Source organism: Lissotriton vulgaris, chromosome 5 (genome assembly GCF_964263255.1).
Source record: "Lissotriton vulgaris chromosome 5, aLisVul1.2, whole genome shotgun sequence".
Classification (NCBI taxonomy): Eukaryota; Metazoa; Chordata; class Amphibia; order Caudata; family Salamandridae; genus Lissotriton; species Lissotriton vulgaris.
This window is the reverse complement of record NC_141693.1, coordinates 242,034,949-242,062,021: the sequence shown is the minus strand read 5'-3', so window position 1 is coordinate 242,062,021 and position 27,073 is coordinate 242,034,949. Positions and strand designations below refer to the sequence as shown.

Here is a 27,073-nt window from a genome sequence, read left to right as displayed (position 1 = left end):
CCAGAGGAAGGACCGCCCCACCACCCAGGAGGAGGACTTGCCATCGCACACAAGAGCTCCCTCTGACTCTCCATCTCGAGTGACTCCCTCTCCAACACTGAACACCTCCACTTCCAGATCCAGGCCAGACCCAGAACCACACTTCACGGCACCCTCACCTACAAACCCCCAGGGCCTCAAGCATCTTTCACTGCTACCATTGCTGACCTCATCGCAACCCACACCATTGCCTCAATGGACTTCATACTCGTCGGAGAACTGAACTTCCACCTCGACACTTGACAGCCAAAGTGACCTTGACTACACCGCCCTCCTGGACAACCGTGAACTGAACAGCTCATCACCACTCCCATCCACAAGGCCAGACACATCATCCATCTCATCTTCGCAGGAGGGACCAACACCCGCTTCACCACACCTCACAGCCCCTCTGGACAGACCACCTCTGTGTACACTTTTCTTTTGACACCACCACCGCACACAAGCCCACCCCGCGCCCGCCACGAAGAAACTGGAGCAAGGTCACAGAAAAAGCACCTCCACTCCACCCTCATCCACCTGCTTCAACTCCCTCCGTATCCTCTGCAAGACCTTCAAGTGGACCTCCCCTGAAGCCAGAAAGACTGTGATTCATGCACTCAAACCTAGCAGACTAGAATACGGAAACACCCTCTATGCTGGAATCAACAAATCCCTGCTATACAAACTCCAGACCATCCAGAGCACTGCGGCCAGACTCGTATTTGGCACCCCATGACATGAGCACATGACCCCACACCTGCGAGACCTCCACTGGCTCCCCATCTACAATCCTACACGCCTACAAATCCCTCCACAACATCGAACTCAAACACCTCAACGAAAAAGTCTCTTTCTACATACCCAAAGGAAACCTCCGCTCCGCCGACCTTGCCCTGTACATTCGGCTGGCACTCAGACGTCAGTCGGCGGGGAGCCGGACGACGCTGGACCAGACTTCACTGTTTTGAAGGCCTGCAGCTATTGGAAGATAGTACCTCTATATCAAGGGAGTTTCTCTGGCAATCTGCGAAGTGCTAATGACTCTTCGGGGGTTGTTCAGGCCACACAGTGACAAGACGAGCTGAAGGTTGGTGATTGTTGAGTTCTGTGGTGGCAGGCAGGAGTTTGCGCCCAAAGTCCACCACGAGGTCTACAGTTCTCGTTCTAACAGCGGTTCTTCATTTATCGTGTTCTTGTGTCAGTGGATACTATTGTTGAGGGTCTGGGGATGCCTCCTAAATACTTAAATTAAGGGGCGTTTACAAGAGAGTTACAGGTAGTGACCAATGGACCCTTTACCTGGGGTGTCTACACCCCTTTATTCTGCCCACCTGTTGTGTGAGGGGACATAGCCCAATTCCTGATTAGAGGAGTCCCACCATCCTCAAGATGGTGGGCACTGAAAAATGTGCTTCACCTCACCTCCAGCCCCTGAGGGATGGAGTTGGTTGAGGGGGAACACCTCCTATTCTTTTGAAGTTTTCCAGCCTGTCTTTCTGCCAAAAGAGGGTGAGCACAGGAAGGGGGGTTGCTCCTTCTATCAGGAGAATCTGGGGTTGCGTTTCAAAGGTGGCAAGGCCACCTCTTACCATGCAGATATGTCCACATAGGAGATATAGTGTACTCTGCCTTAGGGCTATAAGACTTTCTATAGGGGTTTCTTGTCTATATTTCATGCAGTGTCTGTGGGGATGCCACTCAGGGATGGGAGCCATGTCAATTCTTCGGTTTTGTCTGCCCCAAGGCATCAATCTGCGATGGCAGTGTGCATGGTCTTGGTGAGGGGACCCTAGAGTAGCACAATTCGTGTTGCAACCATTGGAGTCCCTCTTCAGTGCCAATGCCCTAGGTACCAGGGGCACCATTTACTAGGGACTTTTAAGGGGTACTGAAGTTGTGCCAATTGGGAAACAAAAGGTACAATTTAGGGAAAGAGCTTCTCAGAAATTGGGCAAACAAATTGGGGAGATGGGGTGTTACTGCAACAGACACCCAATGTCTCACTGTGTGTGTGTGTGTATCCTGATCGGGGTACCAAATATTAACCTTCATGTTGTGGGTATAGCAGTAATCCTGAAGGCAATTGTGAGGAGGCTGTTTCCATCCTTTCCTCTTTAGAGTCATTCTCTTAACACTGTTACACCCAAATCTGAGTTTAAATTAATGCAGAGTGTATTTTTGCTCTTTTTCCCGACAAAATCTAAACTGTTTATTATTTTTGGCTTTTTGTTATTGCCTCCTTGCCCTTTTTACTGTACTTACTTTTCTTCAATCAATCAATCAATCAATCAGGAAATTTGTATAGCGTGCTACTCACCCGGAGGGTCTTACGGCACTTGGGGGAGAGGGGTTCGCTACTGCTCGAACAGCCAGGTCTTGAGTTGCTTCCTGAAGTAGAGGTGGTCCTGGGTGAGACGGAGGTGGATGGGGAGGGAGTTCCAAGTCTTGGCTGCCAGGTAGTAGAAGGATCTTCCTCCCATGGTGGCTCTTCGAATGCGTGGAACGGCGGTGAGGGCGTGGCTGGTCGATCGTAGCTGGCGGGTGGGAGTGTAGAAGGTTAGGCATTTGTTGAGGTACCTGGGGCCCGAGTCGTGGAGGGCCTTGTGTGTGTGGGTGAGAAGACGGAACGTGATTCTCTTGCTGACGGGGAGCCAGTGCAGGTCTCTCAGGTGTCCGGAGATGTGGCTGTGTCGGGGGATGTCCAGGATGTGTTGTGCGGAGGCGTTCTGGATGCGTTGGAGTCTTTTCTGCAGTTTGGCTGTGGTTCCGGTGTAGAGGGTGTTTCCGTAGTCCAGTCGGCTGGTGACGAGTGCCTGGGTGACCGTCTTCGTGGTTTCGGTGGGAATCCATCGGAAGATCTTTTGGAGCATGCATAGGATGTTGAAACACGATGATGAGACGGCGTTGACTTGTCTGTTCATCGAGAGGGAGGAGTCCAGGATGACGCCCAGGTTGCGTGCGTGGTCCGTTGGTTTGGGTGCGCTGCCCAGGGCAGGTGGCCACCAGGAGTCGTCCCAGGCAGAGGGTGATGATCCTAGGATGAGGACTTCTGTCTTGTCTGAGTTCAGTTTCAGGCGGCTGTTCCTCATCCACTCGGCTACGTTTTTCATCCCTTCGTGTAGGTTGGTTCTGGCCGTGGCGGGGTTGTTTATGAGGGAGAGGATCAGCTGGGCCTTGCCCTTAGGATTTAGCATTGCAGGGTGTTGGACTTGGCCCTTTTGGCAGGTTCACCCCTAAACTTTTTGCATGTTCCTAGTCTGTTTCTGTAACCTGGTGTTGGTGATTTTAGGCCTCTGCGCACTTTTTCACTGTGGCCCAGTGTAAAGTGCGGCGCTCTCTGTGTATGTGTGGTGATAGTGGCCTGCCCTCCTATAGGAATGCATGGAGATATGTGTGTCCATGGTAGTTCCTGATGTGTTGGGAGTGCAGGGTCGAGTTTGGTATGTGCGAACTCGTGAGATTAAATGCTGCGTGATGATGTGCGCGGATTTAATGTGTCTAGTGTGGAAGTGCCACTTCTAGAAGTTGGCATGTCTGTGCAGTAAATGTGAATTGAGTGTCTGGCTTGTGATTGGCTGGAGCTGGCTGGTGTGCCTGGCTCCAGGATTCAGGATGGGTTTGCCCGGTGGTGAATACGAAGATCTGCATGTTGATGGGAGGGAGGAGTGCACCTGGGACTTGAATAGGGCTGGGCCTTCCCTCCACAATGCTGGATCCACCCCCTGTGGTGCCTGATGTCCCTGACCCATCCTGTGAATAGGCAGAGGGGCTGAGCAAAACAAAGTGCTCAAGAACTAGTTGCATCTTGTTCGCCCCTTGCCTGCACCTTTGGAAACTAAGGAAATGGTGCATAAAAGAGGGGCTGTGACCCCATAAAAATGTTCTTGTTTTTGCAACTTGAAACTACCAGGGGCGTGCTGCTGCTGGGGCCCAGGGTAAGGCTTGTCTCCCTGGGCCCTGCCCAGCCCCTGGATGCCTTGGATCTCTTGTTTGGGGTCCCCTTTTTGCTTCCTCTGATGCCTCCAGGACTGCTGGGACCATTGGCTCTTCAGGATTGCTTTTACCAAGTCTTGTTAGAGCCTAAGTGCCTTGGGAGCGCAGTTTTTTAAGGCCTCAGGGAAGGAGGATTGTGTGGGCTTGGCGGCGTTGCCTGACGAGGCAAGGGAATCCCCGGCGAGGGATTCCCCCGAGATGGCCTTCGTGTCAGTTACGGGTGCCCACCCCGCTTTTATATGTTTAATCAGAGGAAGCCTCCCCTCATTTGCCGTGGGTGTTTTGCTGCCTGTAGCGGAAGCCCACCCCGCTGTGTATTTTTAGCCACGGAGGGAGCCTACCCCTCATTGAGTCTCAAAGAAGTCTGCTCCTGGCCGCTGCAGCGCGACCAGGAAGTCAGGCACCATTGTGAGGGACATGGGCGGGGCTTCCTGGACGGAAGGGAAGCCCCACGGGAGAGAGAGGATGCCGGCGCCATGTGAGGACGAGGCGGGGCTCCCAGGCTGTAGGGGGAACCCCGCAGTTGCTGTTGGTGGGAAGGTGCTGCGAGGGGAGGACGGGAGCCTACTCCGCCTCCCCGAGTGGCCACGAGGAGTCCCAGAAGCGCTGCTCTGAAGAAAGATGCTGGAGCCTGCCCGGGCGGGGCTCCCATTGCTGAGGGAGAGCCCCGCGGGCGCCAGCCAGCAGCGGTAAACAGCGGAGGGGCGTGAGGCACATTGCCGGGGCCTGCCCCCACCGCTAGCACAGAAGATGTCCTGCCGCCTGCCCGGAGGAGCCCCGCCGGAGGAGAGCAGCCTGGTAAGTGGAAACGGGCTGGGGGCTCCTGGTGTGTGTTGGTGCCTGAGTAAGGCACAGTGACAGGGGTGCATCTAGGGCGGCCCCGGATGGCAGTGGGCCGCCCCAACGTTGTACTAGTGATTCCCCGAGCCCGAAGGCTCCAACGATGGCCCCATTGATCTAACAGGCCCCAGTGGGGTTCCCGAGGGCCAAAGGGGCCGTGTTCTTCCCCTGAGGGCCCCCATTCTAGTGGGCATGTGGATTGTAAGAGCCTGGCCTAATTTATTTAAAGCGCCAGCGTGCTCCCATGTTAGTTAAGGTGTCTGAGGGCTCCAAGGCACATGTTTATTCTCAGAGCCTAGAGGGCTCCAGTATTTGGTGCAGTTTGTCCTGAGGGCCAGTGAGAGCCCATGCCGCAGTTTTGCTGATTCACAGCTGCCTAGCAAGTAGTGGGCAGCTGCACCGTTTAGGCGCCATTGGAGGCAGAGTCCCTGAGGGGTACAGAAGTGGCACAGAGGTGCCAGGCCTTCTACAGCTGGGCAGCACTTAGTGCCAGCTGCAGTGTTTAGGCCCTGTTCTTGTTCTCAGCTGCCTAGCAAGTAGTGGGCAGCTGCAACGTTTAAGTTTGCGCAGATGGCGCACCCCTGACTGGCGCTGCGTTTGCAGCGCGCCATTACATTCTGGGCACAGGGAATTTGAACCCCTTCTTGGGTGGCCAGTGGACCAAGGGGGCTGGTACGTGGGTAGGGTGCAAGGCCCTAGTGTAATTGATGTGCTCTAAATGAGGTGCTAGGAAAGGTATTGTGTATAGTATGTTTTGCGCACCCTGTATCTGATACCTCTAAAACTGTGGTTTATGATTATGAGGTTGTTTTGCCTATGTAGGTTTGTGTTAGTGAGATTATACGTCACTCTGTGCTTTACACCCCTAATGTGAGTTATACTTAGGAGGTAGGGTGTAATGTGTTTAGACTAGTGAGGAGATTGCATAATGTGTTTATGCTGGCGAGGTTGGCGCAGGATGTAATTCACGCCTGATGTGACTGTACATAATGTAGCTTATGTTACAGGTTGAGGTGGAGTACAGTGATTACCAGTGGCTACTGGTTGTAGGTTTATTCTATATTTTTACTTGTACCAATTTCTGCTAAGTGTTGATCCTGACAGTGGCCCACGTGGCCCTGTCCTGTGTAAATAATCCCTTGTGAATATTGCCCGTGCCAGTTGGCACAATTTATATTGTGTGATTACTATCTGATGTGTTTTGAGAATACAAAAGTTATGTTTATATAACCTTGTGTGGAGTTCCTTTTGTGGTGTACCTGGGATGTTGTTGCTGCGTGCATGCGCAAATGCTTTACACATTGCCTCCGTGATAAGCCTGACCGCTCGTTCCAAGCTACCAAGAGGGTGAGCAGGGGTTATCTTTGGCGTGAAACTCCCTTGCCCTGACTAGAGTGGTGGTTTCTGCCTGGCTTTGGCGCAAGCCTTAGCCAACCAGAAATCTCAGTTCTAACACAGGGGCTTTGCACGATTGGAAAAAGATTATTAGTTTTTTACTTGCTAGTGGAGGTGGGGGTAAGGCTAAACTGATACTTCCGTAGATTTTGCAGGAAATTGTGCTTGTTCTCCATCGAGCTCTGTAATTCATTACTACTTTCCCTACATTGTGAAGAGCTAGCTTGTGTTCTCGAATTCCTGAAGCGATAATCGGAAAGAAAAACCCCACTAGGTATAAGGTATATTTTATTGCTTGATTAATTAAAACCATTGCATTACAATGCAAAATAAAGCTCTTTATAACACATAAAACAATCTGTTGCGAAATTTCCATCTATAATTCCATTTAATTAGCACATTCAGTAAGCAAGGTAAGGCCTTTAAACCTCTTATGTATTGATTAGTTAAATAAAATGAGAGAGACTCTCCTACAACGCCACTGGGATTAATTTGATGAATGCTCGATTGAAGTGCAGCAGCGCCACTCCCACCTTCTCTAGTCCGGGTCAGGGAGTAGAAGACTTTTCCAATAGAGATCTTTTATCCAGGATCAGTGACTTTGATATGGTTATGAGCAAGTCTAAGATATTATCAGAATTATGAACTGATTTTTCCAACAGAGGCAATATAGAGGACAAAATTCTCTCAAGACACTAGATAATTCCCAGGGAGGGTAGAAGATGAATGTGAATTCAAATGCAGTCCTGAAGTAGCAGACATCCTGGAAGTAATGGACAAATTGTTGCTGGGGGAATTGCTAACCAGCATTTCCAATTCAACGGTCTCGCCTTTGCAGAAGTTAGAGCTATTGGCATTGTAAATGACAACATTTTTATTTATGTGTTTGTTTTGAAAACAGATAAATAAATGGAATTATCATTTACAATGCCAATAGCTTAATCTCTCGCAAATGCCACACACACAGCCACACACACAGGGGCACACACACAAAAACACAGAGCCACACACATACACAGAGCCACACACAGAGCCACACACACACACACACAGAGCCACACACACACACACACAGAGCCACACACACAGAGCCACACACACACACAGAGCCACACACACACACACACACACACACAGAGCCACACACACAGCCACACACAGACACACACACAGCCACACAGTCACACACACAGAGCCACACACACAGAGCCACACACACACACATAGAGCCACACACACACATAGAGCCACACACACACATAGAGCCACACACACACACAGAGCCACACACACACACAGAGCCACACACACACACAGAGCCACACACACACACACAGAGCCACACACACACACACACAGCCACACACACACACACACACACACACACACACACACACACACACACACACACACACACACACCCACACACACAGCCACACACACACACACACACACACACACAGAGCCACACACACACAGAGCCACACACACACAGAGCCACACACACACAGAGCCACACATACACAGAGCCACACACACAGCCACAGAGCCACACACAGAGCCACAGAGCCACACACACAGCCACACTGTGGACTTGAGCTTCAACAAATATTGTTAACCTAGCATAGAGACAGGTGGGTCGATACAGAACAGACTGTAAGGTTGTTGCACACTTAGAGAGGGGCAGAAAGAAACTAGCCAGATTGGCGTGGCTAGGCAGTAAGGCAGATCTACAGACAAATGATATATACAAAGGCACATGCCGAAATAGGCACAGACCTGTTTATATACAGAAACGCGTCTGTTGCACTGAAACGGGGATCACATGTCTGGCTTTGAGAAGGGTTTGCTTAATATATAAAAAGCATAGCGCCAAGACGCATTCTCCAAGCGCGTGTGAGCTTTATATAGTTAATATAGCTAGCACGGTATAAACAGCTAGCACGGTATAAACAATCAGCGAGACAAGTTCACAACAGATGGAGAGTGGTGGGTAGATTCCGTGTAGACGGGCTGGTAGGCAAGAAGGATGGATGGATAGATGAATGGATCGACGGCGGGATAGCCCTCACCATTAAACATGGCTCAGATGCAATCAACTTGGCTTTAACTTCCAAACTTTCTACCCAGCGATCTGTCAGGTGAGTGACCTGCACAGACAGCTATGCAACCCCGCGCAGAGGCGAAGCCAACGCGTGAATGGGCTACTTACATGCCAGCTCTCTGCAGCCTCTTTGTCTCAGCCCTTCAGTGAGCCCGGTGTGTTCATCCGGCAGAACTGCGAGGTGGGCGGGCACTGTGTGCTATTCCTGACGCTCGGGTGCTCGTACTTGCACAGGGAGGTGAGGCTTCAAGAAGCCTGGGCCCGCTCCTCCCCGCCCCGAGCGGTGAGTGGCGTCCGGGAGTCAGGCAGTGCCCCCCCCCAGGAGCAGAGGAGGGGCGGAGGAGGTACTGTAGCGCGGAGGACAGGAGGGGGGTTATGGGGAAAGAGACCTGATCCAAACAGTAGAAAGCAGGGCGCGAGGAGGCGTGTGTGACTAATTTGGAGGGAAGGGGGATAGAAGATATTCTTTTACATTTCGCCATCATCATCGTAAAGCGCACTGATACCCGCGAGGATCATGTTCGCGCTAGATAAAACTTTATAAATAAAAAATAAAGAAACAATACAGCGTGGCAGGAACTGAAAAGAAAAGGGGCAACACTGTTAGAAGGGGAAAACGGGAAAACTCCTCCTTCCAGACAAGACTAGAACTTTGGGCGGCTGAGCATCTGTGCCTTAGCATTTTTGCTCCGAGGGACGCGCCACCAGTTGTTCTTTTATATTGTATACATAATAACTATTTCATAACCGCTCTCTGCTGAGCTGGCACCGAGTGAGCTGGAGGCGGCCCAGGGCAGGCTGCTCTGTGTTTTGTAAACTCTGAAGGCTCTTTCCTGTTGATCAGGAGGTCATCTGTAGCCCAAACATGATTTAGAATTCTGAAATGTGAGCTTTTGTCTCGGTTTACCTTTTCTGTTTCCGAAAATGCTTAATATTTAATATAAGAAAACTGCAGCTTTTCCCACTAGCGCATGAGCATTTCCCTGGTCACTCTCAGAAGAAAAGCCCTTTAATAGCCGGCACTTGTTATGGTACTTGGCTGTTCGTGTCGCATTGCACACAGTTTGTCTGGCCTCTGTGCTTTTGTCGGTAATAGTCTTAGGAACCCCAGCTGTGTCACTCCTCCTATGCAGGGATCGGACTTTCTTACCTTCCACCAAACCGAGGCCTGTCGCTCCCTGCCCACCTGTTTACTGTTGTTCTTGGTCTTTTTGTTTCTATTCTGAAATGCACGCCTTTCCCATGTGGTGCGTGTTATTAGGGCCCTTGTCTTTTTAATCTCATCCCAGGCAGTGCTACTCGCTGCCATTTTGTCGGTATTTCTTTTGGAAGTCTCTGTTACTCAGCTGAGCAGATTGATCTTACAGACCTCAAAAGAATTAAAGGCTGAATCAAGCCCCACACCCGTCCACTGAATATCGAATTAGCCCCACCGGGTTATGCACATTATATAAACATCAGAAGAGGAACGGCTGAAGCAGCACCACATAGTTCACACCTTTGATGGACCTTAAAATAACAAAGATTGCACGCAGATTTTGTCAGTGAATGTGCTGAACCAGGTAAGTATTTTACCAGCTCAACACTTCCATTGCGCATTCAGTGAAAGACTTGGCTGTTTGCAAATTCTGATACGGGCATTCTCTTTCTACAGATATACATATCATCACCATTCTACATTGTTTCTTAAGTTTAGTTTAAACTGAAAAACTATCAATTTAAGAAACGTGTTTTAGGTGCCAACTTGAAAGGAAAGTGGGCTTGTATCAGTGCCAAAGACGCCATTCAATGCTGTTTTCAGGAGAAACGGTGTAAACAGGCGCTCGCCATGTCTGTAAGCTCCGTCCTTTTCAGACTGGGGGGGGCGTGTTTTTGACTGAGAACGTCACTAGGTAGAAAGTCCAAAACACTCCCCCAATCCGAAAAAGACGGTGCTTAGATCGAAAAGAGAACGTCACTGAGACCTCTTCTCCAATGGCTGGCTGCCGTTTAGGAGGTCAGCCAATGGAGAAGAGGGGCGGGGCTTAACCTCGCTACTCCGAGTCATTTAGTCTCGCCAGTGAGACTGCGCATGTGCGCAGCCTACTCTAGCCGAGACCTAAAAAACGGTAACCTAAGACTCTAGCTGCAACCCAAAGGGGTTTCCAAAATGCCTTTCTGTGGCCAGGAAGGCAGACAGGATTAAGAATGTACTCTTTGAATATTGCCTAGGGTCGATGTCCAGATCAGGGAGAGTGAAATCTTCCATGACAGGTACATTTTTTTCACAGTCTTTGGACGCATGAGATCCATACGCATATCAACGCCATCAGACACCAAAGGCTTAGCCACCTTGGTACACACAGATTCTAATGCAACCTTCGAGACTGGCTCTGTTAAAGCCAGTCCGTTAGTTCCAACATCCCATTTAGAAAAGAAAATTAATTGCATTAAATTATTCCAAGGCATTCACATGTAAGGATTTATTCTTCAGGGTTAATCCTAACTAGATTTATTTTTTGCATGCCAGTACATACACCAGTCTCCCAGAGCGAAGTTTCTTAGCAATCATGGCTTCCTTTTTTAAGGAGAAGTTATCTGCTGTCTAAGTCCTTAGATGAAAAATGCTTGATGCACTGACTTGTGAGCCAAGCTCAGTTATTTAGAGCACTGAAGAAATAACACATGTTTAAATTCAAATCTACTGCCGAAACGGGTTACACCTAGAGTATATTCGGTCAGGAATTACACTGTATCATGTTCAGAAATTACTAGAATGCCGGAGTTCCATTAACTGTCGACATTTACTACCCACTGCTAGCGTATCCACATGCTGCATCTAGGCCACCAGACAAGCCTGACCTAGCTCAGCAGGCGCACATACTCTTTCCCCACTCTGGGGATCGCGCTTTCCTCTGACAATATCCACAGCCAGTCTCCAACCCGTGGATTTACCAGTAATCTCAGCTTCTGAAATACAAGTCCGTTCAGTGAGTAAAGGGGTATCCTTTGTGCAGTTGTGCTCAGGTGTGCAGTGCTGCTCAGGAGACGGGGGATGCAGAGGACCAGTTGCAGCACTGGCACCCAAGCCGCTCCCGTGGAGTCTAGGTGCTACTGGTAGATGGAAGCTAAACGAAGAGCCTCCTGCCTTCCTGGCCTCCTGGTTTCCAATTATGTATAGATGTGCTGTGGAGCATAAGGCCAGGGTTGTGGACTGGAGGCACAAAAGGCTGAGAATCAAAAGTCTTTGCATCCTGGCCACCCTGCAATGTTACAGTCTTCCTCACACTGGTTCCTCAAGCCGCGACCGCTTACCCATCTTTTACAGCTGCAGGTGATTCAACGGTGCTCCTGCACCAATGCTCAGCGGAGTAGTGTTCATCTCCTGCTGTCTGCGCTCCAAGGTGTGGCTTCATTGCGCGCTCGATACACCCTCCCCGTTAACTCCTTGTGCATCTCATGTCAGAAAGCGCCCCTCAGTGGCTTGCAGCAGTCTCCTTACACCACATTGTCTCTTTCTGCCCATTAAATGTTAATTACTTCTAAAAATATAAGTGAAAGTGGTCTGGGAAGAAATTTTAGATGGTCGGGAAGAATTTTCCCTATGTAAACTAAAAAAAAGAGCAAAGGTCTCTAAAATCTAAGAAACGTTTGGGATCTAAAAGGGTGATGATGAGGGAAGGGTGACATTAAGGCCAATCCCATCAGCAGACCAAGCAAATTATCTCTCACCCTGAGTTGGGCATACGTACCTTTATAAGCCCAAGAAGGGTGTGGGGTATGAACCTTTCTTAAAAATCCTGGCCCCTTGGGGCTAGCAGTTTACCAACTTTGGTTCCTTTTCCACATCAGTCTTCATTCATTTAAAAAAAAAAAAAAAACATTTTATTGTTTTTGTATTTAGTCATGTGCATATAGGTGCATTCCAGGCAATATGTTTCTTACATATTATTCAATCTGCATTTTATAATGAAACATGTTAGATGTTTGAAAACTAATGATATTAAACGGTTATCACCACCCTCCCACGCCCACCCCTAAAAAGAAACCTGTTGCGGAGCCAGGGGGTCTATGGTATGCAGTATTTATATAATATACAACTTCCCAATATTGCATGCAGAAACATTTTTTGACATTTGGGGATGGGGAGTACATCCGCTAGTTATACATCATAGAGCACGTTTGATCTCTGACTCGATTACAAATTGGTCCTCACTAGTGGCGACTAATTGTTTTGCTTAAGCCAGTGGCATTAGTTGATGTGCTACTAATATGGGTCTGGTTGATTTCCCAATAAAGTAATAGTTCCTTTGGTTAATGACGGGTAAGAGATAAATATCTTGATGCCACCTTGCCCTGTTTAGATCTTGAGTACAATAGCAGCTTGAAAAGGATTGAAGACCTTCACGCACTGTTGTCTTGGCCATGGCACCCCTCAATTCCTCCTAGAAGTCACATATTTCAGGGCAATCTTGTATATGGTGGCTCCTAATGTAATCTTAGCTGCTGTGGTCACTATTACAACACTAATAATATTAGAAGCTCTGAATGATTTTAATTGAAGATAAGTAACACTTTTTACAGAAAAGGTTAGAGACTCCTGATCTAAACCCTGCATGTAGGTTTTTGAAGCATAGGCATTTTGAAGGGGTAAGGAAGTTCCAAAATGTGGTCACCAGAAAAGAGAAAGGTTGGCGCTCAATTGGAGAATACCTGTTATTGTGGATCTAGTTGTGTCTGGTATTAAACGAGCTAAGAAGTTTTAATGTAGAATAGAGTCTGAACAGAGTTTTTAAATAATCAGAACAGTGATTGAGTCGAACAGAACTGGTACATAGCTTTAAACAGACCTCTTTTCTAGACGGAAAGCCAGTGAAGGGTTTCCAGAGGATGTCCGTTTACACAGTGTCAGATTAACTACCAGACAGGCAGCCGCGTTTTGAAGCCTTAGCAGTTTTTGCATTCTGATTTTAGTGAGGCCAAGATACAGAGAGTTGCCATAGTCTAGCTTGAAGTTGTAAGACCGTGTACTATTTTCCTGCTGGATTCTGGGGGCAGCGGAAGAACTTTCCTTATGGTTCTGAGAGCCCTAAAAGAGGATGCTGTGACGTGAGAGATTTGTCAAAATGAAAATCCGTGTTGAGCCAGAAGTCGAGAAGTCAGAAGTCAAGTTGTCTGGCTGTGAGATAGTTCAGGAGCCCTTCCTAGCTCTGGCAGCCACCAAGAAGTGGACCAGGCAGCGGACAGTTTCCCGAAGAGCAGATTGTATATCTTTTTTAATATTAAAATGTAAATACCTTTTGCTCGCCCAGGATGCCACTTCACATAGACAGATACTAAAAGCAATTAAAGTAGGCACCTTGGTTACCGCTACAGAAATGATCCGCTGCTTATCTGCATACAAGATGATTTTAACATAAAACAATGCAGTAAGAGATGCTATGTAGGTTTTTTCTTGTTGTACGGTGCCCCTCTGATTGCACTTATGACCTTGCAAAGCAAACAAAAATGGCTGATTGTAGCTCATGTTATGTTATATGTTAGTGGTTTGTGAAGTGTCTGGTTACTCCAAAGGGAGTGTCCCTGCGTTAAGATTCCTCATAGAAAACTCAAGCACACTGACCCAGCCCTACCTAGATCTTACTCTTCTGCAAACTTTAGAAGATGTGTAAACCACAGTCACCGAAAAGGAATCGACTTGTGCGATGACCACTTCCTCGCAGTGTGCTAAGTCACCAGCAGGAAGGGCTCCCGTCTGGCAGAGAAGTCCCTTATGTCTCACTGTTTCGGTGTGAGGCTGGACTGCTCACGTATTATGCAGGCGACATTTCAAGCACCTTACAGTCGTACCCACTAGGCAAGGGAGACCTTTTGAGATTCGCGCACCCGGAAATATGATAGCAAATATGCATTTGTGCCAGAGTGTATCCATTTTCGTCTTTATGATGATGCCCAGCCAGACAGAATGCAACCCACTTCTAAATAATGGCTCTTAGTCGGGGGCACCCAAGATTTCTTTTATCAGTTGGCAGCTTCAGTTTGTTGGGTGCTATCCCTCTACTGCTCGGTCCTCAGTTTAAATTTCCTATCCTATCTAGTTCTCTAAAGATTTTCTTCTGAATTAAGAGGGGGAAAGTTAAAAAAATAACAGAAGTTGCGGTGACATAATCATCTTAGCCAATGCAACTCTGCTAGTTAATAATTGGGTAAGTGTGGACCAAAAGTAGATCTGAGCTCGCAATGAATGCATTGCAGAACCAAGACCTTCCTTCCTCGGCCATGGGATGTGTTTGTTGAGCTCTATCCTTGCTTTAAAAAATAAAAAAAATATTGGCTATTGAGCAGGGCATCTATATCAGTTCTTGCCCTTTTGGCTTCCTTTAGTCATTTAACCCTATCTCTGTTGGGTATGAGTTGGCATTTGGATTACTGCACCTTCTCCGATCAACCCTCTTTGTGGGTGTCTGTACACCCTGGGCATCCTGCTGCCGTCTGGCCAGGCTGGTGCTGAGTGGCTGCCTCTTTATTTTTGTCTTTACTACAATTTCCTCATGAATCTCTCCCACACTAGTACTAGTCACTTGCGCTGCAACCCACACCTCGGTGGTCATCAGACTCAACATGAAAACACTTCCCTGGTAGGCTCTAACCCAAAGGCCGCCCCTTCTACCCACACACTTTACTCTCTGGAGCTTTTTTCTTCATGGGTGAACACTTCAGGTTTTATTTCTTTTGAGTGTGAATGAAAATCGTGCTTGTGGTGAAAATCTTACTTGTTCTGGTTTAATAATTATTATTCACATGACTTTAAACAAAATGTATTTGTCCATTCGTGTGCCTGTGATGCGTCGTTGATTAAATTGAAGCATTTTAATAGAACTCAAGAGGGACTCCAGAAATGTCATAACAGGAGTGTTCTTTATAAAGGAATTAAACTGTCGGAGGGATCAGGCGCGGCGCGGCGTTTGCAGGGGATGATGGGTTTAATAAGCAGACTCCGCGTGCCCGCTGCTCGACAAATGTGATGGGAACAGTTCTACATTCTCTCTGCTTTCTCTCCCAAGATGTCCCTGGTTCCCGAGACAGACCGGCGCTGCAGGCAGAAGACCAAGACGGTTCACGACAGCAAAACCCCCGTTTTTCACGAGTGCTTCCTCTTGTGAGTACCGAGGCTTGTGCGCACGTGCTGGTCTTGTTAATTGGTGCAAATAAGACATTAGTTCTCAGCTGCGGAGACCTCCAGCATCGACCTGGCCTGTCCCACGCAAAGATCGCTGTCTCCTTCCATCGCTTCATTGTTCCGGCCGCCTTTGTCTATTTCTGTATTCAATATGTGACATTTGCTTTTTCTGGTGATTTTCATAGAGAGGTGCTCATAATTGAATTTAAATGTTTTGATTTATGTTGCGATTTATCTAAGACACCACAGTGTTTTAAGTTGAAAACTCTAGAAAATGTATTGCGCGCTGCCCAGAATTCACTTTTATTAAATCTGAGCAAGCAGCAGCAATATGAATCCTTTTAGAGAGGGGGCTATAGATGACGAATGATGCATGTTATGGTGGGTGCATTGGATGGTACCTCAGAGTCCACTTTGTAAAACACGGACCGGTAAACCGCACATAGACTCTTCAGTATATTTGCAGAGTCTGTTTCAAGCATAAGCAACCTTGCAGTGCCCGTTGGCTCATTCTGCTTCTGAAAGTTCTGCATTTTAGGGAAACTTTGATTCTTGGGGCCAGATGTACGACCGTTTTTAACAGTTGCAAAATATTTTTGGAGAGCAGGCTGTTGTCCCAAAGCAGTCAGTGGTTCAAAGTAGAGTGGATTGTTTCAGAGTAGAGTGAAGTGGCATGGGACGCTCCACCGTGGAATGCAGTAATGCACAGTAGAGTGCAGAGATGTAGATTCGAATGACTTAGAATGCAGTGGTATAGAGTGCGATGGAGTAGAGTGCGATGGAGTAGAGTGCGATGGAGTAGAGTGCGATGGAGTAGAGTAGAACAGAGTGGCGTAGAGTGCATTTGTTTTGATTAAAGTGGTGTTGAGCGCATTGGTGTAGAGCAGAGGTCTTCAAACTTTTTGACGCCGAGACCCCCTTGTCAAACCTTTTTAGGCCTAAGGACCCCCTTCTGACAAAAGTCTAGAAACTGGTACTCCTCATCATCAACTATCGACAACCATAAATGCGCCTGTTAGACCTGGCATCCTTTGGCATGTTTCCCCTATTTTTTTTCCTTTCTGACATCCTAGTTTTGATTTTTTTTTTCTGGTTTAGTGTCTCTGCGCACTTTCTCACTGCTATTCAGTGTTAAAGTGCAAGTGCTCCTATTGTAAATTGTATTATGGAATGGTGTTTCCATGATTGGCATGTTTGACTACTAGTAAGTCCCTAGTAAAGTGCACTGAGGGTGCCAGGTATTAAGATAGCCAATACCGCTTCCATCCATCCACCCTCTCATTCTTCCATCCATACATCCTTCCATCCTTACATCCATCCTTCACTCATCCACCCTTCCATCTATCCACCCCATCCTTCATCCACCCACCTTTTCACACATCCATCCATTATTCATCCATGCAACCTTTTATCCATCCATACATCCATCTTTCACCCATCCACCCTTCCATCCATCCACCCACCATTCATCCACCCACCATTTAACACATCATCCATCCACCCTTCATCCATGCAACATTTTATCCATCCATACAGCCATCCATCCATCCACCCTTTCATCCTTCATCCATCCATCCATCTACCCTTTCATCCTTTATCCATACATCTACCCTTCCATCCATCCATCTACCCTTTCATCCATCCATCCATCCATCCACCCTTTCATCCATCCACCCTTTCATCCATCCATCTACCCTTTCATCCTTCATCCATCCATCCTTTCATCCATACATCCATACATCCATCCTTCATCCATCCACCATTTCATCCTTCCATTCATTCCATCCATCCACCTTTTCATCCATCCACCCATCATTCATTCACCCACCTTTTTACACATCCATCATTCATTCATCCATCCATGCAACCATGTATCCATACATACATACACCCACCCACCCTTTCATCCATACATCCACCCTTCATTCATCCACCCACCTTTTCACACATCCATCCATCATTCGTCCATGCAACCTTTTATCATCGATACATCCAGGCTTTGATGTTTTTCACCCCTCGGTGTGACATGAGCACTCTCAAACTAGTCCGACGCCACCTGCTCTGACTGGCCCTTTTATGTGTGTACAATGAGCACAGCAACCTTTAAAAGATGCAGGCATGGCGCTTAGGGTTAAGGCAAACCACGCGTTTCAAGGAACTACACGCTCTGAAATAATCTGCGACCCCCTTTCCAGGACTCCATGACCCCCCTGGGGGTCGCGCGGCACAGATTGAAGACCTTTGGTATAGAGTGCAATGGTTTACAGTAGAGTGGTGCAGCATAGAGTGCAGTGGCATAGAGGGAGTAGTGTGGCGCAGTGTAGTAGCATAGAGTAGATTGTTTCAGAGCAGAGTGACATGGGGTGTTTCAGAGTAGAATGGAGTGGTGCGGGGTAGAGTACAGTGGTGTGGAGTGCAGTGGTGCAGAATAGATCAGAGGGGCATGGAGTGGCATAGAGTTGAGTGATGCAGAGTAGATTACAGTGGCATTGAATAGAGTGGGGGGAAGTAGAATGGTGTAGGATAGAGTGGTGCAAAGAGCAGTGACATAGAGTACAGTGGTGCAGACTAGAAAAGAGGACGTAAAGCGGAGGGACAGAGTGCAATGGTGTAGAGTGGAATAGAGTGTAGTGACATGGCAGAGTAGAGTGGGCGCAGAGTAGAGTGGGCGCAGAGTGCAGTGGGCCAGAGTGCATTGGCTTAGTGTAGGATGGTAGAGTGCAGTGGTGTAGAGTAGTTAGCGTAGGGTGCAGCAGTTTATTCTGCGCCACTGTACTCTAGAGGGCAGTGGAGCAGTGTGGTGTGGAGCGTGGTAGAGTAGATTGTTTCAGAGTAGAATGAAGTGGAGTGGGCAGGGTAGGGCGCAGTAGCATAGAGCTTAGTGGCATAGAGTGGAGCAGCATAAACTGGAGTGGCACAGACTGCAGAGGCGTAGACCACTCCACTTGTGGTAAAAAGGATCATGATTGTTGATCTTACTGGCGCGAAATAAGTGGTCCCTTAGGTTGCTAACATGCTGAAACCAGAGCTGGGTTTGTCCAGTGAAAGGTTGCATGTTCTACGCATCCACCAATGCTTGTGGATAATCTTTACCGCCCTATTAGAATGGAGACAAAATGTAGGCATGCAGTTACTCTGTGCAATTTCTTCTCACTCTGTGGGATTTCCTCTTTGCAGCAGGGACAGGGTCCGTTTTAGATAATCGGTTGCCTTATAAAACTTCACCCTACCAGGTGACTATGACTTTGATTTTTTTTTTTTAAGTCCTTTATTCAAAGGTTGTGTTCCGAGATTATCTTAATTAACTGGAAACCTGTTTCAGCGTTTTTTAGCGTGTGAGCTGGGTTCAAATGCGACTTTTTGTTCGTTCTGCAGCCCTTATGAAGATGGAGATGAACAAAAACGACTTCTGATTACAGTCTGGAACCGAGAGCGGAACACAAGGTAATGTCCACTCCCGTTAAAGGTTCTTGTTTCCTCTTTTATTGAACATGTTTCTGAATGTGAACGGTTTATTGGGTATTTGGTGAGATAGTTTTCTTGAACTTGATGGAATTGAAGAGCAGCGTCAACTTGTGATCTTTGGAGCAGGTGCGATGGAAATGCTGTGCTGGCTGTAACTTGCCATTACACCCCTCCCCTAAGCTTGCGCGTGCATGCACTTACCACCTAGACCTGGCCCTGCTTGGGTGCAAAGTGGTGGTCAAGTGGAGTGTGGTCACAGAGAGCAGCCACCCAAGGTCCATGCTGGGCCTTGGAGAAGTAAACCTGGAGGAAGTGTGCTGCTTTCCTCCTTGTGGGCCTACAAGTGCTGTCTGCAGCTCTAGTTTGTATGCCAGGGTTGGTGCTAGAATATGGCATAAGCTGCAGGAAAACGTGCTATCCAAGGATGAGTTGGGACAAACGGTATCCTCAGACAATGAATGTAGGATGTGGGGACTTGGATTGGGTGAAGAGTAGGGGCCCATCAGAGGCATGAGTGCTGTTTTAGTTCCTGCTGTCCCTGCCCAAGGGCTCTTGTGTCCATGTGGGCTGCAGCTTTATGCATTGTCACTCACTCAAGCGCCATCTACATACAAGACTTTGTATCAAAGATGATGGCTGATTTTGGGACCAGTTGCATTACTGGCAGAGTGACAGCTGACAACAGTGGTAGCATTTCATCCAGCATGCCTTAGTGGGCCACCTAGCGCTGTGTTACACGTCATTTGTGCGCTAGCAAACAGCACGAGACGAAATGCAGAGCACACAGCATGCAGCCTAAATGTTATTATACCACCACCAAGGACATTAAGATTGCTGCATTTAAATTGTTAGGGGAATATCCTTTCATGCTAGAACTTCATTATCAGGCTGTCAGCCTGAGCGAGACATACTGTGCCATTTGTGAATACTGTGCTGGAAGCTCTATAGTCTAAATGACCTTTCTGTTGAGAATTAACTTTGGAAAATGTGTTCATATAGGAGTCCAGTCTCCACAGTCAATTCATTTTGGAAAGCTTGTTCATATAGTCAGAGGTCAAGTGCTTTAGTAACTCTAAACCCACCAGGAGTTATTGGTGTTTTCAGCCCAGTCTTAGGTGCTTCTCTGACGCTCCCAGAAGACACTGGTGAAAAAATGGAAGGGGAGCATTCTACACACAGACACCATCCCATGTGCCACGACACAAGTAGGATACTACTCAGCATGTGTGAACTGTAAACTCGAACCCTGCTTGATTCCCCTGATTGCTAGTTTCCACGAGAATTAATGTAAGGTTCCCGATGATTGGCTTTGGTGTCCTCCGATTGGAGAAGGTGGTCTACAGCTTGAAACTTGGACAGATGGTGTAGAGTCTGTGCTAGCTCTTTACCACTCTAGTCGATTCCTGTTCTTGACTGTTACCATTATAGTCGATTTCCACTTCTCTTTTGGTCCGTTTTATGATGCCTCATTGACGGTGTTTTTTTAGCTGTACATGGAAGCCCCTCAGATTTATTGTTCTGAGGAGAGAGTGCTACCAGTAAACCACCTGTTTTGGCTGGAGTATGAGCAAAGTTCTTTGTCACCACTTAGAGCTCGCAGCAGCTCGCCACGGTCTGTATGTAAGGCAGGCTTCTCCAGCGAGTAGCTTGTGAGCTAATAGTAGCTCTCCAGCTACTTATATGTATACAGCCCAGCGAATTAACTCATAAGCTTTGCTTGGTTTTATTAAATTATGCATACAAAAAATGAAAAACATGTATCTGAGATGAAAAGGCTAATATTTAGAGAAAAAATTGTTGAATTTCCAAAATATAGTGAAAGATGAAATTTGCCATCTTAGTCATTCAGCACTGGGGGGACTTAGTGCTACATTTTTACCTTGGTCCCAAGGGCACTGCAGCTGTGGTGGTTATGCATTACCATGTAGGGGCATTCCACATAAAAAAAAAAAACTTTCTAAATATTATTGCTGGCAACCTGATCTCGTATATAGTAGGCACAAATATATTCTTGCACTGATGTCATCACTATCCCAAAACGAATAACACTGTAGCTCGGGGTGATTTTCATTGAACATAAGTAACTCTTGTAGCAGAAAAGGTTGCAGACCCCTGATGTAAGCTATCTGTTTATCCGAGTGTCCATTGTGAAAATGTCATAGACACTTGGATGAGCACTCACTGGATGCAAAGTAATCACTGGTAGGCACTTGAAGCTTCCTTTCTACCAGTCTGTCCTTCGCATCTATTAATATCAGTACCATTAGTGATGTCCCACTCACTGCCTTCGAGACTCACTCCACTTAGTTTTTCTGCATTTAGTTTACCACAGTGCCCTAATGTCCTACCTCGCACTCCTGTTTGGGCCATCACTGTCTGCATCCCAAGATTTCGACTCCATGCCGCCTCCCTTCAGATGTTCTAACATGGCCGTCTTGGATATGTGATGAAAATGACCCAGCATTAGACAGCTCTCATGCGCGGTTAGGCATCGAACACATACTAATAGATGCCGGACTGGTTGAAAGGAAGCTTCATAGGTGTTTACCAGGCATCTGGGAACTTGCATGCGCTGTTGGGCATCATACACATACTAATAGATGCCGGACTTGTTGAAAGGAAGATTCATCGGTGCCTACCAGGTATCTGGGAGCTCTAATGCGCTGTTGGGCATCGAGCACATACTAATAGCCGTTTCCACATAGGCAAGGTGGTTTTAGAGATTGAAACGGGGTCAAGATCTGCTGTCCTTTCCCTTGTACCGTGCTAGCGACGGCAGAGCATGGTGCTCTCGATTTCTCATGTATCCTGCCAGCTCACACACAGGGTGTATTTTTTTGTGATGTGCCGTTTTCGAAATTCTGCTGAGCAGGTGAACCTAAAAGTCAAATGTCTAAGGCCGAAAACACATTGGAACTCTATCAATAACCATCTACAGTCAAACGCTGCAATTCTTGGTTTTTGCTTTCCAATTTTTCTGATCACTTTATCTGGAATTTTGTGATGGTGTTTGAGACAATAGCTTCTGACTTTCTTATACTGGGGGCAGCAGGGATGTGCTCCTTTATTTAGATTTATCGAATATTTGGTGCTCTTATTCAGGCTTTTGCAGGCCACATGAAACAAACAGTGCATCGGTCATTTCCTTAACTAGCTGCACTAGGTGGAAGGTGACACAGTGAATGATACTAGTGTGGTTTATTGTAACACATCCCATTGCCAATTTTTGTTTTGTTTTATATAGCGGGAACTAGACCCGAAGATATTTGGTACCAGAGCGCTTTACATAGCACCAGTTTCGTTACACAAGGACAAGTTAATTTTTGTTAGGCAAGGGGAGATTAAGTGATTTGCCCAGAATCACAGGATGTTGAGCGTCATTGCCGAGACACAAACCCGGTTCCCCAGCTTCGAGGTCGACCACTCTAGCCGTAAGGCTACATCCTCTCCCCTACATTGGTATAATACTGACACCGCAGGATTTAGAATTCCCCATGTGCAGAATTATCTCACCTTTTAGAGCTTCGGACCTTGGATTGCTTGATAATGAGCTGACAGGGCACCACTTTCCACGGCTATTCCAAGGTGGGCAAGCATGGAGGTTTCGCAGTTTGCCCTCACATTTAGATCCTGCATGGTAATGCCAGCCGGGCGCGCAGTTACCATACCTGGTAGAATGCAGATCTCCTCGTCATAGGCAGCCACAGTCTCAGACTGCTCCAACGTAAAATAAGAATCACGTGATTTCAGGACAGTTCATGAGCAGAACATTGAAATTTGGATCATTGGCAGTCAGCGCTCTATCCGTACTAGAGTCCCTTCAATGCTTATTGATCATGATCAATAATGTTCGTTCAAGCTAATGTCTGAACTCTGAAGTACTCTTGCACCAGCCAGAACATTCAGAGCTTTCATTTGTAGGAGCAATATCGTTTAACGCATTCAACCCGTTGCCCTCTGTGCTATGACCATGAGATGTAATAGACACTTTTACTTGCTAAGAAAGGTTCTCATTGCTTTGTGTTGTAAACGCTTGTCACATGTTCTATAGTAAAACTAAACCTTCTCCACATTGCTTTTATAGACACAGTGAACTTATTGGCTGCATGAGTTTTGGTGTCGCATCCCTGCTAGCGCCCGATAAGGTATGGAAAACAAAACTACTGTTGAAATATTCCGTATTCTCATCTCGTTTTGTAACTCAGTGCTGACTATGGCAATAATGTACTCACGTTTTTGTCGCTAAAGGGTTTCCGGAAATAATGTATTTTGTTCATGTATTTGTTTCATTCCTGTATCTAATTGTCTCTTGACGCAACAGATACTTACATGGATACCAGATGGGCCTTCTGAAGTACATGACCAGTTAAACATGTTAAACATACATTAATATTTTAATGTTGCTAGTGCTATGTTACTGTGCATGAATGAGAACAGCTTTTCTGTTAGAAGATCAAGAAATTAAGGAATGAACTGGTAGTGCATACATATTGGCAAGTGATAACTTGATGCATGGAAATTGGGGAAAAATTGGTGTAATACCACAGAAAATGTATTAAAAGCTCCCTCTTTTTGATACCCTAATCTCTAGCTTTTTTGGCCCAGCACAAACGAAGCAGAAATAGGGCGGCTGGCTCTAGGCTAGACTGAAAGGATTTGCCCTGTGTAGATCATACAAAGTGTCATTAGTGTTATCGAGTGTGACCATGCCAATTCCAGGGGTAACTATGTGACAGAACAGAAAATTACTTTTAAACCCTCTTATGTTGTGTATTAGTAAATCATTTAGCTTCCCTCGCATATGGAGCAGGTATATGACTGGCACGGGTAGACTTTGTTGCCGTACATGCTAGTAATGGAAAAACGTAATTATTCTTTCAAATTACTTTGTACTTGAACAGTCCTTTAGAGGAATGGAGTAAAAAGTTAGACAACTTGAGTCACCATATATGGTGGAATTAGATGCAAAACCTAGCACTTGTTTCAATTGTAAAAACGGGTGTCTTCTTAGAATATTACATAGGAAAAGTTGCCTTGAAATTCAAGCAGTTTACATCATATCGAATTACCACACATAGAGTAAGGCTGAGTTTTTTTCTACCAAAACATGTTCCCAAAGTACATGTGGTGAGTTGTTTCCATTAAGTACAGAGGGATTCTGATAAATGTTTTGTTTCTGTATATCTTCTGTGGTGTCGATGTAAGCTTGCTACCCATCCCATGTTGCTAAAGAATCAATATTATTGCTACTTGGGAAATTCCTACCTTTTGTCTGCAATGAACTCCAGTTGGTGAATAATTAGTCAACGTTGAGTACCAAAGGATACTAACCGCATTTGTTCCTGTGGTCTGCTGTTTTGGTATTGAGAAATGTAACCCTAAGCTGCTTAACGGTACTTAGTTGCTCCTCCATCCTTCCTGGGATTGCAGTTCAGAGTTTTTGTATAGAAATGTAGCAATTCGTTTGATCAGTAATTATATTTATTTAGGTATTAACCAGTGTGTTAATAGGGATTTGAAAACCTCTTCACTAATAGTTATTGCCTGGATCTTATACTGCTGAACTAATGTTACATTGATGTGACGGCATTTTTACGTCTCGCCTAGGCCGTGCATGCGCTGCCTATTTGAGACACGCTGTATCTTTGAGACATGCTATATCTACTCTCTGGGCTAACAGCCTGCCCATCGCTTTCTATTTGTTACTTCGCATGCCCTTCTAAAAGGCTTGCTTCTATCTGGTTAATATGTGTTGTTTGCCCTTTTGGTATCTTGCTCCCTACCACGGAACACAGCCCTATTACTAGTAGGTTTTCACTTTCGTCCATTCCGGTTTGTTCCGGCGCACTGTTTTTTTTGTTGGTTTCTGCCCGTAACACAAGCACGCGTATTTTAAGTAGCTATATTCCTGTTTATCAAACCATTTGCTGGGACAGATGTCGCTCCGAGCTCCGTTCCTGTTTATCGTAACATTTGCCCATTTTTTTTACATTGTGTTTTTTACTTTCTTATAAGCAAAGGGTTTTATTTTTAAAATGTTGGCATGTGATGCAAAAATCCTTTGCTCATTTTGATTCTCATAATGTACAATCCATTAGCAGAACCAGAGCACCTAAGAGGATCGTTTATTAGGCGGGCGGGCTAACAACCAGCACACAACGCATGCGCATGCTCTCTGTGCGTGGCTCGTTACTTCAGCAGGCACCACTGCAGCAGCCAGTTCTTGGAATGGACAGCATAATGCTTGACACTTTAAGGCTGCCTTAGCTACAAGTACTTATAAAGCAGAGGAGCTGCACATACATCTGTTTATTCTGCTTAAAAACACAGCAGTAAGGCATAATGTGGTGCTTTATTTATCCTCACTCTATCCCTGTTTTTCAACTATGTGACGTTTTCTCTCTCCCACCCACCTCAGTTTTGTTTTCTTCACTACTCCCTTTAGCTACCCCCACCCCATGACAAAACCAATGGGTCTCCCAATGGCGAAACCTATTTGCTTTGCCAGTGCTTGTTTTGTCAGCTTTTCTGCTTGTTTCTCCAGTCTGAACTGACCAGCTACGGCTCTGTCATCATAAGCTGCTGGCTCTACGTGTTTCTTTAGGTCAGTCCGTCCCTTTCTTTGCTTATGGGTAAGGAAGTTCAAAATTTCAGTAGAAAAGGTAAACTAACTTCTCAATTTGTGGATTTTTTTCTTCCATTTTAACCCCTCCCCTGCACCGAATGTTCCGCCCCAGTGCGGAACGTTCTATTCAGCGAGCAGGGCCGCGACGTTCAGCGGACGTGCACAGCACTACCGAGGTAGTGCATGCGACGCCCGTTGAACGTTCGCAGCACTTAAGGGGTTAATGGTTGTTGTGGCGTACATTCCCCTTTAGTGAAGAAAGGGAGGGGACCAGAACAGCATATGTGCTACTGCGCCAGGACAGACAATTTGTTTGTCCTTTTGTAGAGACTGATTACGAGAAACTGGCTTTGGCAAAGCCAATAGGTCAAGCCATTGGTACCTACTACTGTTACTATGGTTTTAGCCATGCTGTACAGTATCCCCAATTTTGTGCAGCGTGGCTAAAAAAGAGAAAAAAGTCAGAAGCCTGCAAAATGACCAGAATGCTTAAAAAATGTGTTTCTCGGATCAGAGTTGGATCAGTAATCAAAAAGTTAATAAAGTAAAGTAATCTGGTGGGAGAAGCAATGCGGGTGAAAGAGACAATTTGAGAGGGGGGTCATGGAATCATGAAGGGCGTGTGGGGGGAAGCAACACAGGGACGCAAGCAAATGGAGAGAGAAATGTGGACCGGGAAAGCAAATGGACAGGAGGTCAAATGTGCAGCTGGTGGGACGAGCACAAAAGTGTAAACAACGTGTGAGAGAGGTATTCACGAGATTGAGCACATCACACCGGCATAGAGAAGCATACAAATGTAGAAAGAGCAGCATGAGTGCAGCAGAGTGAGTAAGTATAAGAGGGAGAGAGCTGGAAAACACATGCACTTTTGTAGAGGGCTTAAACAAAATTGAAGAAAGTAGCACCTGAAAAGAGAGCAGTGCAATGACACTAGTAATGTATCCATGGTCCAGGGGAAGGACAAATGCATGAAGGGGAAGTAAAGCCCACAAAAGGTAACTAATAAGAAGCAAGCAAATGAGCAACAATTGAAACCAACCAAAGGTAAGCAATGGAAGGGCTCCAAGTCAGCTTGTAAGTGTACAGTACGTCTCTCAACAGCTGTTTAGTAGGAGAGTTCTAAAAAGGCTGCTCAGTCAGCACAAGAAGCAGAACACACATATTTGACAAGATGCGTTTCAAAAAGGAAATCCTCATTTTTATTATGAACAGTGGCTTGTGCACAGTCAAGAAGGACAGACCCAACCCCTGGTTGACTGGCACCTTTTCCTATCCTGTCGACAGCAGGCAGTCATTGTGGACCAGAGGGTGAAAAGTCAGCATCAATAGTTATAAAGAGGCTGATTTGGTGACCTACGTGCTACTCTGCCTTAAGTAGGATGAGATATGTTTCTCCCATCAGGCAGATTATTCCATTATGTGGAGGAAGCACTTGATATGGACTAGAGAGACCAATCTTCACACACTG

The 27,073-nt window shown here is 46.5% G+C and overlaps 1 protein-coding gene across 1 annotated transcript in view; it reads left to right on the top strand.

Moving 5' to 3' along the window:
* Positions 1 to 27,073, top strand: part of RGS3 (regulator of G protein signaling 3) — a 688,935-nt gene that overhangs the window by 47,288 nt on the left and 614,574 nt on the right. The window contains exons 4-6 of the mRNA XM_086921262.1: positions 15,397 to 15,491; positions 18,888 to 18,956; positions 23,062 to 23,122. Of these exons, the coding sequence (XP_086777388.1) occupies positions 15,397 to 15,491; positions 18,888 to 18,956; positions 23,062 to 23,122 (225 nt within the window). The remainder of the gene's footprint in view (positions 1 to 15,396; positions 15,492 to 18,887; positions 18,957 to 23,061; positions 23,123 to 27,073) is intronic.